This window comes from Camelina sativa, chromosome 2, assembly GCF_000633955.1.
Source record: "Camelina sativa cultivar DH55 chromosome 2, Cs, whole genome shotgun sequence".
In the NCBI taxonomy this organism is placed as follows: domain Eukaryota; kingdom Viridiplantae; phylum Streptophyta; class Magnoliopsida; order Brassicales; family Brassicaceae; genus Camelina; species Camelina sativa.
Window position 1 is genome coordinate 6,719,183 of NC_025686.1, and position 16,682 is coordinate 6,735,864.

Below are 16,682 nucleotides of genomic sequence, written 5' to 3' on the forward strand. Positions count from 1 at the left end.
CTTGTAACCATCCTCACTCACGCCGTTGATCTTGGTGAGACCACAAAGACGGTCGAACTCGTCCAAGTGGTCGAGTGGATCCTCCATAGGCAACCCGTGAAACTTGTTTCCTTGGATCATGGTGATCAGACCACTTTTGATCTCGAAGTTGTTGTTCGGCACGGCGGGAGGGACGATTCCAGCACGTTGAGTGTGAGTGTTTGGTGCATCCCCAGCACCAATGTTCTGCGGTCCCTGATGTGGTTCATGCTGTTGTTCCATAGTGACGTGTGCGGGATGCTCAATGGGTTGACGAGCTTGTCGTGGGCGTTGCAACCGGTTGATTTCATCGATCACAGGAAGGAGATTCTGATGCCCTCTTGATCTGGTGTGCATGCAAGGTTGCAATCAACAGGAACCTGAGATGCAAAACAAACAAGCAGAAAACCAAAACAAGTCAGTACTCGGAATGATAAATGTAATGAAACTTAATCTTGCAAAACTTGAAATCTTAAATGTAGCAAAAAGAATCCCAAATGGCAACGGCGCCAAATTGATACTAAGATTTTGGTGTCTCCTAGTAGGTTCAATTAACCTTATGCGTTGTATTACTTAAGGTGTCAATCCAGTTGGAAAAGTTTACTATCACTCAAGATGCAATCAAGAGGTCACAAGTTAAGCCAATTCGAAGAGTGTTTTTATCTAACAGTCCTAGAATGATCAAAATACGAAACGGAAATGAGTCACAGAACTAGAAACAAGAATGCATGACAAGAAGCGAAAGTGAATAAAAACGCAAACGATTCTAAGCATGAACAAACGAAATAGTTCCAGGAATGTAATAAAAATCAGAAGGAAAGAAGTCCTAAGGATGGGGTAATTGATGTCGGTGGAGTATCCTAGTCTAAGGAGTGTTTAACATACCACAAGCAAAGTATCCCTAAACAATGAACATCACAACTTAGCTAATCCAATCTCTTGGCAAAAGCTACTCAGACTCAACCACTTCCATACCTAGCTCTCGCTAGAGAAACGTGGTTGGGCAGGCATGACAAACAAGTTCATTCACGTCAACAAACATCCTAGACAACTAATCTCTTAGGCTAGGAACATAAGTCTCTTGCACTAGTTGGTCAGACATTTCATCAAACACCTTTTGGGTGTGGAAATGTCTCAAACCTAGTTCCAATTGATCAGAGAGAAACTAGCAATTCTAACTCTAGTCCAGAAGGGAATCATACAAATCAAGCTTAAACACCCTACATCCTAAACACCTAATCTATCCCATCCTCAAGAACTAACACATTCCTCAGATCCGAAAATCATAGTCAAGGATGCAAACAAAGATATCATTGAATCAAGCATAATAGGATAGATAAAAATAAGATGAACAACTTTGTAGAAGGAATCAAATGCAAAATCTGAATAAATCTCAGAAATATCGGACAACAAGTCTCAGGACGTATTGGTGGCTAGGTTCAGAAACCTTCTGGGAACGAAAATAAGATTAAAAGATAAGATGTCTCCGCAAAGACTTAACAAAATGTATATATAGTAGTCCAACATGGAAAGCCCTAAAACTTAAAACGACAAGGTAAAGCGTCGGTTCGGTAATCTCCTGAAGCGTGTGAAACCAAACGTCCTTCTTCCCGATATGTGAGATCTAGTCCGCGTGCGTCAAATGGAATGTAATGTCATCATGGCTTGGATGGAAGGCTGAGGAGCATGGCTTGGACGGATAGCTCGGACGGAACAGAGATGGTGACAATGGCTCGGACGAGACGGAGATGGTGACAATGGCTCGGACGGAACAGAGATGGTGAAAATGGCTCGGACGAGACGGAGATGGTGACAATGGCTCGGACGAAACGGAGATGGTGACAATGGCTCGGACGATACGGAGATGGTGACAATGGCTCGGACGAGACGGGCTTCAAACGTCTCCTAAATACCTGAAATACTCCAAAATGCACAATGCATGCAAGGATGATGCAAAAGCTACCTAGACGTGCAAAGTGTATAGAAAGAACTAGAAAATGATGCAAACCAATGAGTTATCCTAGCTAAATGCATGATAAAAATAGGCTAAGGAGAGACAAAATATAGACATATCACACCGCTTATTTTCGTCAAAAAGAAAACCATTAACGTGGAATCTTAGGGTAATGCTCTTTGCAGCTGAAATGTTGTATTGTGTTGTTATCTATTACCACATATGGCTCCATATCTTCTGTCTCTTCAGAAACTCCTTCGAGTTCTTTCTCGTTCCACACTTCCTTTTTAGTAGCACATTTTATTATAGTATATGATTCTCATTGTATATAGTTCATATTATTATGGTTTAATTGGAGTCTGTATAGTTTAGGATTAGCTGGTTTAGAGGCTTTGGTTTAGGCCTGGTCAATTGTATATAAACCTCCAATTATACATTTTATCTAATTAATGAGAATGAGATTATTTTACTAATATGGTATCAGAGCAAAATATCTATTTCTCCCTCACCGTCTAACAAACTTCTCCGACGAAAGATTTGAATCGTCGCCGACGTTTGTTCTTTTTTTTTTTTCTGATCTGATCCTTTCGTTGTAGCCTCTTGCGTCTTCTTCTTCTCTTTCGATTCCTTTTCTAGTTCGACTACCTCTCGTTTGATTGGAGCTCGATCTGCCATTGGAAAACGAAAGACAACATCGAAGTATCGCTCATCTACACCGGATCTGCTGGAAAATGATTCTCCGATCTCTCGTGACAAGTCTCGAAGCTCGTCGCCGTTGCGAGTCGCCTCTGGATCTACGCATCAGGCACTCGACACTCGTCCTTCGTTGTTTTTCCTCCGTTCACGGTTTTGAACTCTCCTGACAACATTCACAGTCCCTATCATCTTCACAGCTCCGATCATCCAGGTTTGGTTCTTGTTCCCGATCTCTTAGATGGAACAAACTATAGAACTTGGATTATAGCTATGACTACGAGTATTGAAGCTAAGAATAAGTTAGGATTTGTGGATGGATCTATCGTTCGACCTGCGGAAACTGATCCTTACTATCCTATATGGAAGCGATGCAATAGTATGGTGAAATCATGGATGCTTAACAGTGTGACAAAACAGATCTATTCCAGTATCTTGTACTTTCCTACCGCTGTAGAGATCTGGAAAGATTTGTACACTCGCTTTCACAAGTCTAATCTTCCACTGTTGTATAAGCTTCGCCAACAGATTCATTCGCTTCGTCAAGGTAGCATGGATTTGTCTACTTATCATACGAAGACTCAATCGTTGTGGGAAGAACTGTCTAGTCTTCAGGTGACTGGGAGGACTGTTGAATATCTTTTGGCTGAAAGAGAGACAAACCGTGTCATTGATTTCTTGATGGGAATCAACTGCAACTATGACACTGTGCGTAGTCAGATATTGATGAAGAAAAGCTTGTCGTCTTTGTCTGAAGTCTACAATATGCTAGACCAAGATGACTCTCAAAGGTCGGCTGTTATACCTCCATCGTCTGGTACTCTTGATTCTTCAGCTTTTCAAGTTAGTCAACAGCAATCTCAGGGCGCATCTTCTGGTGGATACAACTTTCAGAGAGAAAATAAGTCAATGTGCACTTTCTGTGGTTGAATTGGACATGTCATGGATAAATGTTACAAGAAGAATGGTTATCCTGTTGGTCATCCTCGTTTCAAGTCTTCACAGACCATCCCTACAACAGCTAATGTCATTGCTGAGAGTGGTCCTGACGGTAGTATCATCACAGAAACTCCAAAACTGAGTGATGATCTCTCCACCAAACAGATGCAACAGATAGTTTCCTTCCTCAACACCAGAATCCATAGCTCTGCTCCCACACCTGAAGTTCATGCGGTTTCAGTGTCTTCCATCCCATCTTCTTTACCTAATGGTCCAACACCTGGTAACTTTTATCCCTCTATCATTTGTTCTTTTCCAGTGTTGATATACCAGATCCTTTTTCTCATACTAAGCGATATGTCTGTTCCGCAAATAGCAATCTTATTGCTATCAATGCTTGGGTGATAGACACAGGAGCTACTAATCATATTTGCCATGATAAATCCTCTTTTTCCACTTTCAAGCCACTTTCCAATACTAACGTAAACCTTCCTAATGGGGGTCTAGTGAGCATTGTTGGGATAGGATCTATTCATTTGGGCAATCATTTAGTTCTTCACGATTTCCTTTTCATTCCCCAATTCAAATTTAATCTCTTAAGTGTCAGTTGCTTGACAAAATCTATGGGTTGTAAAATCTGGTTTGATGAGAATTCTTGTGTTCTTCAGGATCTTTCTTGGGACTTAATGATTGGAATGGGTAGACAGGTGGCTAATCTCTACTTTCTGGACATAGAGTCAATAAATTTACCTGTCCATAAAGCTTATTTTCTTGCTGCTACTGTCACCTTTCATGACCTCTGGCATAAATGGTTAGGTCACCCTTCTCTTTATAAGCTTCAGTCTCTTTCTAATGTTTTACATTTCAATTATGAACTAAAACTTTTGAAAGATTTTCATTGTAAAACTTGCCACTTGGCAAAGCAAAAACATATACCGTATATTTCTAAGAATAATATTAAAAATCTTCCTTGTGAATTGGTTCATATAGACACTTGGGGTCCTTTTTCTGTTCCTACTCACAATGGTTTCAAATATTTTTTGACCATCGTTGATGATCAATCACGGGCTACCTGGGTTTATCTAATGAAAAGTAAATTAGATGTTCTTCACATTTTTCCTTCTTTTGTTCAAATGGTTGAAACTCAGTTTGAGACTAGAGTTAAGGGGGTAGATCTGACAATGATCAAGAGTTGCATTTCGAATGAACAACATAGTGAGGACACCTTTGACAAGAATACCCGCCCCAAGTCCAATCTACCTTTTGGCGACAAACTCCACATACAGAATTCACAACACCAAGAACAGAAGTGCGAGATATATGGTGATCATGTCGATTGATGTTTATGAGGCGTGGAAGGCGAAGGCAGTCTTGATGGATCATGAAACCACATTGAAAACATGCATAAGGACTTCGATCTCCCTTCAACCCGCAAGCATTACATGTAAAAGAATCCAGTCTTGGGAGAAGGGTGAGTTGGTGATCGTGAGCTTTCAAATGTAAAATATATTGTGGGGGTGGGCTTAAAGCACATCTCATATCCAAGCTGAAGTTACAAGCAGGGCAATGATAAAACAATCTATCATCCAAATTTCTTGCGCAAAGACGATATTTACCATCAGAATAGTCAGGAAGTTTACTTGTGTGGAGCTTAAGAGGGTGTAAGGGGTGGTAAGTGTGGTGTACCTCTGACAGATGTTCTACCTCCGGTGAAGTCCATACACAATTCACATGGAAGGCTAAATCACATTCATGACATTTGTAAGGGAGCCCATACCCAGCCTCCCCACATTTTGCATTGCAATCGAACTGGATCAAACTCTTGTCCTTGAGAAGGGTGAGCTTGATGCGCCTCAGAAACATCAATAACCTCTGGTGGTGGGAACTTGGCACAAAACAGATCCACATCAATATGTTCCTTTCAAGTCTTTTTCTCGAACCACTTAAACTCTTTGTTCAATCTCAAAGATACATAACTTTTTTTAGTTAGTCGATAACAAATAAAATTAAATATATAATACATTTTCAGCAATATATATATGAAATATATACTATCTATATTAACATTTTTGAAGTACATTTTGGTTTATGCCCTTTAAGTTTTGCTTATTTAATTTTTTTTTATTTACAACATTAACCCCTAACAATTTTCCTAAAATAACATTTCGTAGAAACTCAATTAAAAGAACTATTTAAATCGACCTAATTTGATATGTTTATTACCATAAATAGCTTGACAACATCTATACATTTCGATTTTTCCAAAAACAACTCTACGCAATAAATTTTTAATCCCATAAAAATCTCCAAACTTATTTTAATAGATCTTTAGAGACTGTATGATCTCTTAAATTTAAATGACACAACCGAATTTGAGTAACCAATGATTACAGTCGCAATAATTATTATAATGTTAATAAAGTTAATAAAAACGAGAACCCAACTTTAGAAACTCAATATTCGGGTAAATTTAACCTTAGCATCAAGACGCTTCTATATATATATATATATTGTGTCGTTAGTAATTAGATGCTTTAAATATATATATATATATATATGTATATTTCTGTTATTTGAAAATTTATTTCATCACATTTTCAAAAAATTATGTTTTGCTTTATGTTTTGCTCAATTTTTCTTAATTTTTGCTTAAGTTTTGCTCAATTAATTGCGGTTAACATATATATATAATTTTGATTTTGATTCAAATATTTCAGTTTGTACCATTTAAATAAAATTTAGTCCAAGTTCAGGATGATAATCAATTTCTGGATAAATTCATAATTTCGTATTATAGAAAAACGGAAAACTATATGAAATTTCATACTATCTGATCAGAAATTGATAAATTCATAACCTCATGTCCTTCGGTGACTTCAGCTCCAGCCCCAGAATTGGTAGTCTTGTTCTCCGTATCGGAATGGTCTCGTCCACCCTCCGGACATTTGGACCCGTTGCGGTTCCAAACTTGCCACCCGCTAACTCCATCTTCATTCTTTGGCTGTGTTAGGAAGATTTTTTGGTATTTCCTGTATTATATTTTGTTTCAGAGAAAGGAAAACGTTGTATTAATAAGAATTAAAACACATACAGTATTTTATAAATGAGTACTGCATAATATAAAGTATTAAACTACTTTTAAAATGCATAAAAATTGAAAATATTTTATATTATAAAATACAAAAACTTCTCTATATCATGAAACTGAGGGAGTATTAGTTTTGGAGGTAGGTGTAAATTAAGTTCAATTCTTTTTGGAATATCTAAAAATGGAAACCTGCGAACCACACTTGGACGACTTGTGACTGATTTTTTTTTTTGTATGAATGTTAAATTATATTCACCAAAAAAAAGACTGTTTTACAAATTAATGCATCATTGTAGCTGAATTTAGAAATAGAAATCTAAAAAATGCTTAAGAAACAACTGATTAAAGAGGGTGAAATTGGAACCAGAGCTGAAGAACATTCTCATAACCAGAGACCGTCGACAAGGTGAGCAGCCTGTTGCGGATGCTTTTGTCGATGAACCGGAAGAGACTGGACGATGGAGTGGGAGCCGTACCATGCCGCCTAGCATTGCGTTCGCGCCAAAGACTGTGTATCGAAATTTGGAAAGTGTAACGCAGAAGAAAACGATGGAGCGGAGGGATGGAGTCGTCGAGTAGCAAAGAGGCCAAGTGATCCCAAACTACAGTGTACTTAGTCCCCAGCAGAGTAAGAGTCAGAGGAGACCAAAGTTGAGAGGAGTAAGGACAGGAGAAGAAGAGATGGTTTCGAGTTTCCTGCTGGCTGTTACAGAGGACGCATGCACCATTTGCAGTAGCCGTCCATTGGACCAACTTATCACCCGTCGAGAGTCGGTTGTGAAAAGCTAGCCAAGTAACAAAGTAGTACTTCGGAGTAGAGTGAGTGAACGAAACCCCACTAGACCAAGCGCAAGGAGGGTGCTGCTGACGGATTAGATGCCAAGTATCAGATGTTGCAAAGGTGGACTTGTGAGAGCCATTCCGGCATTGCCATAATGGCTGATCACGACCAAGGACCTGCAACAAAGGACTTGTGACTGATTAGTGGGTACGTCTCTCTCTCTCTCTAAATAAATCTACACAACACATGTTACACATCAATAATTTGTCATTAAGCTTTTCTTAACATCATACATAATTTAGGTTAGATCCTAATGAACTTAATAAAATTAATCAATGTTTGCTAAGGAACAAGTTCAAATTATTTAGGGTAATAATGTATTCATCCGTGAGATGTAAATTAGATTGATTTCGCTTATGTCATAGAGAGAGAGAGAAAGAGAACAACAGAGACGTACCCACTGTAATTAATTCTTTTTAAGAGAGATATCTATACATATATATATATATCATTAGTTCTTTTTAAGAGAGTGAGAACATATATACTCAGTAATAACAAAATAGTTGTGATATATATAGATATATATTGATATGAAATAATATTGACGTTATTGGCGTAATGTTTATATCCTCTCTCGACGTTATTGTACGTTACATGAAGTTTTATAATACGCCGTGTTCAGGATGTCAAATCGACAGTTTAATAATTAACAAAAAGAGGTTAAATAACTCAGGCAATCTCAACTAGGTGGGTGCCCGCGCTATGCGCGGATTGTTGTTTTGGTTTGTGTTTTTCTTTTGTGTTGTGACATTTGCTTATAGCATGTTTTGTGTTGTTTTTATAATTATGTGTGTTTAATATCAGTCAGTGCAACTGATTTCTTACTCTGTAATAGATGTTTGAGTAGTAGTTTGATTTCAATTCCTTCTTCTTGAGAACCTTTGGAACAACAATAGGAAACACCTTATTTAAAACCGCAAAAGTTTGAGTTACTGAAGTTGCAACAACAACTACTACTACGTAATCATCAATTTGCATAGCATCTGTATCTGATTTAAATGTGACAAAACGTATATAATAGTAATCAGTTATATCAATTGATTGTACCGTTGCTTAGGTTCATTATTTTTTTGTGAAAACTTTTGAAAAACTAATAAGACAACTGAGACAAATACTATTTAACTATTAAACATTATTTATTTATTAGTTTTACCAAATGTTTTTATATTTGTTAAAGTTAGTCTGTAATTAAAATTAGTTATTCTAACCACTGTTTTTTAAACAATTCTATTTTCTTCTGCTATAAATCTATTATTTATTTACTAAGTTAAGAAGTATTTTAATTTTAGTAAATTAAACAGTAAGTTATATAAGTTTGTTCAATTATCTAGAATAATTTTTTTTCAGTACCTCTTGTGTTTTTAACTTTGAATAATACGTATTTATAAAGTTAATTGTTTGTCTATAATAACTATACTGTTTGGTATGTTTTAATCAATTTTTAAATGGTTGTTGATATCTGTATTAAGTTATTATTTTAAAAATTTAGGTTTTAATATTTTAATTTAATCTGTTGTATAACACATTTTGATTTTAACGGATATAAGTATTTGAGGGGTTATATCTTTAAAATATTGTACTTACGAGATAGATTTAATGAAGTCTTATATTTTTTATCCTTTTTAAATGAAGTATAATTATTTCATAGGTATATTGTTAGGAGGCCTTTTATTTTGTTAAATTCGAGTTTGTAATAATTTATTTTTGTTTAAATGTAATATTATTGTAAATATATTTATTAATTGACCCATTGTGGCTGCGGTATATACTTGATACATTATTAAATTTGTCAATGTAAATAACAAATGCAATTTTCATTTTTAAGAGGTTATTTAATATTTTTCCGGTGTGTATTGCAAGTTTTATTTTTTTAAAACATTATATGTAGTCTTCTTTAGATATTTCCCTAAATAATATCTGCCACATATTGTTGTATCAACGTAGTAGTATTAAAAAACTCCATCAATTTGTATTTAGTTCCTTAAAAACAGTTTCCCTGTTTTAATTCTTTTCTTTCGGACGAGAAGATTAAAATATTTTAGTCCATAATAATATATTAAGTTAAGTAACTGTATTGTTCGGCCCAAATCAATTATTAAGAATCATAATATTCAGTTTTTAAATTAAACAAATGGACGAAGGGGTAACATCTTTGCCCAAATCGCCGTCGTCGACTATTTCAATCAACTTCTTTTAAATCAGCTTCTTTGATATTTATATCATTATGTATGTCCTAAAAGCATTTAAAACAATTCAACTGTTACCAGTTTTTATCAATATATGAAATAGAAGATTTTAAAAATCTTCAAGAAAAATATATACATGAAATTATACGTGCACTATTGCGCATTGTCGGCGTAATCTTTTATATTATAAATCACAAGTCACATGGCCAATGAAAATATGTTACATAGGATTTAAAAACATTTTAAGTTAATAAAAATCAGTTAAAAACTAAAACGTGATCATGCTAACATGAATGAAGGAAAAAATAAAAATAAATAAACCTTTCTCCCACGATCTCTGTTTTTTTTCCCTATATATTAGATACATCATAAAATCTCTCAGTCGATAAAAAAAAACAAAATATGGGTCTCCTCAACCTCAGTCTCAAAACCTTAATTTGGAGTCGTTTATACAGTGAGTGGTCTGCCACATTTTCCCTTATATAATTTCATTTTTTAGAGTTTCGATATTGTATATGACGAATTGGTGGTTTATGTTCAATTGGTTGTAGGGACATGGAAGATGAGGTGTTGAAGATGACATAATTAAACCGATGTATTTTGGCCATGATGTATCAATCCTTTCAGCTTTCTCGGTAAATTAGTCTATTGTCAATAGAGAGTACATATATATATATTTTTGTCAGATGTTTGATTTAGCAATACAATGTAAAGAAACTTCTCAAACTCCACTGCACCCTCACCTCTAGAAAATATACAATATAAAACCATCATATTTCCCTATAAAATTATTACTATTATTATTATTTTTAATAACTTTCCATTAATTAAGAAAATTATAGACAAAAGCCCAAAAGAGCCATAGGCCCGACAGGAAGAAACAAATCTTCTCCTGTTTTACAAAAACAAACCTGCTTTTGCCACCTTAACTGATCCAAGTGGACTCTCCCCTACAATTATCACCACAAAAGAAAAAATACAAACCACAACAATGAGAGTATATTAGTTCTGAAAATTGCCAAACCACGTGATGAGAAGTGAATCGCCTTGAGGACTGAGAATGCTTCATGCTCGCTAAATCCTTGAGAAGGGCTCCAGCCAGCTCCTTATGATTACTTTAATCTCTTCAATGATTGTGGTGTAGGTCCTAGAGTTTGCTGTGTAAAGTCTTGAGTTTCGTTCCTTCCAGAGTAGATAGATCGAAGCCTGAAAAGCCAATCTTAAAATAGTTGCCACCTTTCGGTCTCGAGACGGATTCTTTACCCACCGCAGACAATCCTGAAACTGAGTTGGAGGCCAAACTCTTGCCCTTGAGTAAAAATACCTCCACACCTCCTTTGAGAAACTACAATCAAAGAATAGATGTTGCCTGGATTCATTCAATGACCCACAGAGCAGGCACATCGATGGAACTGCCAATCCCCACCCGATTAGCCTGTCTCTCGTGTTCAATCTGTGTCTCGCAACCAGCCAAGTAATGAAGGCATGCTTAGGAATCTTCCCCTTGAACAACACAGAATCACACCAATCAACTCTCTGCCCGGACGGATTTAGATAATCCCATGTTTTGGCCGTGGAGAACCTATCAGAAGCTTCGGTATCTCCCACCTTCCACAGGAAAACATCATCTTCACCATCCGGTTGTGGGTTGACTACAGAAAAGGTGGAAGGCAATCCTTCAATAGGACTATGATGGGATTCCTACTACAACTTTCGGAGATCCACCAGTCACCATTCCTCAAAGCTTCTGCAACCACTGCGTTCTTGGGTAGTCATGTTGATATTGGACCCCTCTCTCCCGTGATGTCCAATAACGGCCCCAAACCTGTCCAGTTATCACTCCAAAAACTGCACGTGATCCATGTACCCACTTTACAAACCACAAACGGCCTAGCTAGAGCACGAAGCTTACATATGCTCTTCCATATCCAGCTTCTCGAGTTCACATTCACCATTTGCCAGAAGTTCTCTTGTCTGTAAAGTTTCTTCTTACCCAGGAAACCCACAGAGATCCTACTGCAGAGAAAATCAACCAGATTAACTTTAACCCCAAGACTTTGTTCCAAGGCAGCAACCATTTTAACCTGAGACCACCACTGTCCTTACTCGTACACACTGAATCCCAACTTACTTTGGCGCCTCTAGCAGAGTTAGGAGTACCCTTCCACATGAAGGCATTAGGGATTCTCTCTATTTCCTCTAGACATTTATTAGGGAGAAGGAAGATAGAGGCCCAAAAAGTCACCGTTGAATATATCACCGACTGATCAGTTGAAGCTTCCCCGCAAAGGACAGATGCCTTACAGTCCAGGACGAGAACTTCCTATGAATTCTGTCAATCAACGGCTGATAGTCATGCTTAGACAATTTCCTTGAAGTTAGAGGAACCCCCAAATATCTAACTGGAAGAGATCTGTGACTCAGACCCGTATTGGTTGCCATACTCGCTGTTCCCTGAGAATCTCCACCATTGAGAAATAGAACTGTTTTATCTCTGTTTAACCCCAACCCCGACTTCCTTTTAAACTCTTCTAGGATTTGTAAAATGCTCTGCAATGAGTCTTCTTGTCCATCGAAGAAGATGAGGATATCATCAGCAAAACTCAGGTGAGATACTACTAGAGCAATACACAAAGGATGAGGTTCGGACCTCTAGTTGAGCAGACCTTTGTCCAGCTTTTTTGACAAGATATCCATCGCCATAACGAATAACAGAGATGATATGAGATCACCTTGTCTCAATCCTTTCTTGCCAGGAAAGAACCCGACCGACTCACCATTCACTACAATGCTAAAGGTTGTAGTAGTGAACCAGACCTTAAGCCACCCAATAAACTTCTCCGGGAGATCAAAGGCATGGATGACGTTCAAAAGAAACTGCCAATCCAGGTTGTCATAAGCCTTGGCTAAATCTACCTGTAAACACCCCTTGTTAGTCTCCCCAACAACATGAAAGTCAGTTACCAACTTTCACACAATTGGCGACCCTAGATAAACCCCACCTGATTCGCTTGCACCGAATCTGAGACAAATAACTTCAACTTACGCTTTAAAAGTCTGGATATGATTTTGTACACCGTATTACAGCATGAAACGGGTCGAAACTGGCTTATCTTATCCGCTCCTGAGATCTTTGGTATCAAGGCTATCACTGTGGTGTTGACGATTCTCAGTAAGACCCCTGAGGTGAAGAATTCATGCACCGCCTGAATCACTAGAGCTCCCACTTCGTCCCAGGCTTCCCATAGGAACTCGACTGGGAACCCGTCAGGACCCGGTGCCTTATTTTTGGCATTGACGCAATTGTCCTTCTGATATCCTCAGGTGTAGGAACTTGTAGCAGCTGGTTGCCCAAAGATGTTCCACATCTAAAAGAAGTAAGATCCTTGATCTCCTCTATAGACATAGGTTCCAGTTCATCATTTACAATTCCTAGGGGCCCCTGATAATACGCCAGGATCATGTCCTTGATTTGGTCCGCATTATGAATCAGATCCTCATCCGCTCCCCTTAGAAACTTGATGCAGTTCTTTCCTTGGTTAGCTATCATCGTCCTGTGGAAGAAAAACGTGTTGGCATCACCATCTTTGTACCACCTAATACAAGATTTTTGTCGATAGAATGATTCTTGACCTTTTTCAAAGAACTTTCAAGATTTCCTAGCCACAAACTCTTGCCTAAAGTTTTCATCTGATGGAGTAGACATAAGAATCGCCTGAACCTGCTCTAGGTGCTCCAAAGCTTCTTTGGTTCTTTGTTGTATATTACCAAAACCCTCTCTATTCAGCCTCCTACATGCAAGACGAGTGATCTTCAACCTCTGACCAAGGGTATACAGTTTGGAGCCGGCACAAACCTCTCTCTGCCAAGCCTCCTTAATTCTGCTTTGAAACTGTGTGTGAGTAGAGAGGAAGGAAAAATACTTGAAAGGTTTTTTCGTGTGCTGTACCACCGATGAGGTGTGGACTAAACACGGAGAGTGATCCGAGTCTCCTGGAGACTCAAATATGGCAACTGCCTCTGGAAACTTACTGCACCACACATCATTCACTACTGCCCAATCGAGTTTCCTCATTATAGGATCATCGTGTTGACCATTAAACCACATGAAGAGAGTTTCCCTACTAGGCATGTCCGACAGTTCATTATCCTCCAAGCAACCTCTGAACTCAGACATCCCTGGCAACAGGAGAGTATAAGGAATCACCGAATAGTGTTCATCAGCAGACAATATTTGATTGAAATCCCCCATTAACAACAGTGGAAGGTTTCTAGTAGGGGACTCCTAGACAATTCGTCTAATGTCCCTCCAAAGCTCCCTCCTTTGAACTTGAGTGTTATAAGCATAAACAAAACCAACTGAGAAGCTCTCTCTAGTTGTTGGGTTAAACACCGCACACAGCATCACTTGTGCTGACTTGTAAAAACAAATAACTGAGATTGCCGGATCCCACACCAACCAGATCCTACCATTCTCCACCAACTCATAGTTAAATTTGTACCTCCAACCCGGGAAAGAAGCCTCAAAAACTTTCCTTGCATTCTCTTCCGCTACATGGGTCTCCAAAACACTTCCCATTATGGGCTTATACTTACCGACCCAACTCCGCAAAAATCTCTCTCGAGATAGATCATTCAAGCCTCTAATATTCCAACATAAAACTCTCATTATTCACACTGCCAAAAGAAGTAGAGCTACGCTCTAACATTCGGTATCAGGCTTCCCTGAGGAGCTACCTCGGCTGGCCTGAACACCAGAGAGTTCACCAGAGATCGTCTCCTTCTCAACAACCTGCTCCACCGGATGAGGAGGAAAACGTCGCTGAGGCTTCTTCACAAATAGCATCTTTGATTCCAGCTTGGCAAGCTTCTTAACGCTCTTTATCCCTACTAGCGGTTTCCTTAGCTCTGCTAAGCCTTTTGATGAAGATGCCTCCCCTGTTATGTTTTTTCTCTTTGGACCCTTCTCTTTATCTTTCGCTTTCGACCCTACCAAAATCCACCCATTCTCTTTTGGTGCTTCTACCACCACCGCAAGAGCCTTATTCAATTTTTGATTCTTTTTTTCCTTTAACCAGAGCTTAACTGCCTCTTGGGTCTGAGCAGACATAGTCTGATCCCTCTGATGGCTAACAATCTTTTCAACTGGAGGTGAACTCCTACTCCTCTCTTTTGATCTCCTTCTAGTTGAAGCCCTAATCAATTTTTTTTTAATCTTATTCTCTTCCCCTTGCTGTTGACGACGGATAACTTCTTCAGGTTTTCTTCCTGTATCCTGTTTAGAGAGTTGACTGCTCTCAAGGGGAATTGTAGTGTCCACGGTTGCAGAGCCACCCGGAACAAACCTTTCCTTCCATCGAGCATCATAGTTCTTCTTTATTAAAGGTTCCGGACACCTATTTAGCAAATGTCCAAACTTGCCACAGTTACAACATTTTGGTGGCAATCTTGGGTAGGATACCCTCACCTTGACCGTGTTCATCTCCGAGTCTCTTACAATAATCACCGTCGGAGGCGGTTTCTCCAGGGATATCTCCACTTTCACTTTAGTGTGCGCAAAGTAGTAGGGATCTAACCGTGACTTCTCTGTGTGAAGGGGTTCTCCAATAGCACTAGCAACTACGCTAATTCCATCGAAGGAGTACATCTGGGGAGGAACATTCTCCAACACTGCCCATGTCAGAGCCGTCTTTAGATCTTGCATCTCGAGAGAGGGATTCGCCGACCACGGGAACACTGAGAATGCACAATTCCCAGCTTGCCAATAGCCAACCTGCAGAACCCATTCTCGAGTGGAGGTACATGGAATCATAATAATGCACGTCTTCTCGTCAACTTGTCGAATAACAATGTTTCCAAACTTTCCCCAAACTGGGTTCAAATCTGAGAAAATTTTTGAGGAAGGTGGGATTAGACAATGGAACCTCGCCACTATGTGACCTTTCCACTGGTCTGCTGCTTTTAGCAAGACTAAGGCTGGAGCTTGTACCACTGGTTGTCCATCTTCAATGACCACCGGAGTTTTGATTTTTCGAAGATTCCTCAATGACGTCTTGAACCGCTCTGCTTGAGTAGGGGCTGTGGTAGAAGGAATATTGACAGGAATCGAGGAGATTTGTGTAACTGAAGGAGTCGTCGTAGAAGCTGTCGGCGGCGACATAATGTCGGGATGAGGATTCAGATCTGGAGGTTGAACAGCACTCAGATCTGGGGGTTGAACAGAATTCGGATCCGGAGGTCTCAGGGGAACTTCCGCACCAGCAATGCGTGTCTTCATGTTGGGAAATCCAGGAGGCGGAAGAAAGAAGCGGCAATTCTCAGTGGACCGGCGTGAAGCCGACCACCGACGGAGATCTGCGAGAGGAACTCGCAATTTGCCTTTTTCTCTTAGGCATGAGTTTCGAGGTCAATTGGTAATCGCCTTGTTCCTATAAAATTATTCTAAAAGATAACTTTTCGAAAACCTCTTTTCGCAAAAACAAAAATTTTACTTTCATGAATTGTTGGAGAAGTCTTGAATTTAATGAAGCATCATGCTGCATTATTTTTTTCAAATCAATATGTGCAGCTGAGATTCTTTAACCAGTTCAACATGTCGTTTTGTGTATTTTTTTGATAAATAAAATTTTACATTCATTCAAAAAAAATAATAAATAAAAAATTATTGGATATATATATTATTTGCAAAAATACTCCCATGCATAGCACGGGTTTAATACTAAAAATTAAATAAAGAATGCAGCATGCAAAAAACTTTTCTAGATCCGCCACTACGGACAGACTAAGGCCTTGAATGGTAACTAGTTTTTAAGTTGATTTTGGTTTTTGATTTTTTGAAAATCTATTTCTTTACCATTCAAGATTTTCAAAAATTGGATTCCCTAAAGATTAGGAAAACTAGTTTTTAAGTGGTTTTTCTAAATTTCAAAGAAAAACTAAAAACCATAAATTTGAGATTTTGTG

General features: G+C 38.4%; 1 protein-coding gene and 1 pseudogene across 1 annotated transcript; both read right to left on the reverse strand.

Moving 5' to 3' along the window:
* Positions 1–6,720, reverse strand: part of LOC109126446 — a 25,869-nt pseudogene extending 19,149 nt beyond the window's left edge.
* On the reverse strand, positions 12,934–13,971 carry LOC104749154. Its single transcript, XM_019229997.1, has 2 exons — positions 13,391–13,971; positions 12,934–13,315 (listed from the first exon to the last, which is right to left on the reverse strand). The coding sequence occupies exons 1-2, from the start codon at positions 13,969–13,971 to the stop codon at positions 12,934–12,936; spliced, it is 963 nt and encodes a 320-aa protein (XP_019085542.1).

What these genes read in the sequence shown, in the direction of transcription:
- LOC104749154 (XM_019229997.1), bottom strand. Translation starts at nt 13,971, where the DNA reads ATGGGGGATTTCAATCAAATATTGTCTGCTGATGAACACTATTCGGTG. An exon ending in GATGAAAACTTTAGGCAAGA is followed by an intron (nt 13,316 to 13,390) that starts GTTTGTGGCTAG and finishes ATCTTGTATTAG; the next exon opens with GTGGTACAAAGATGGTGATG.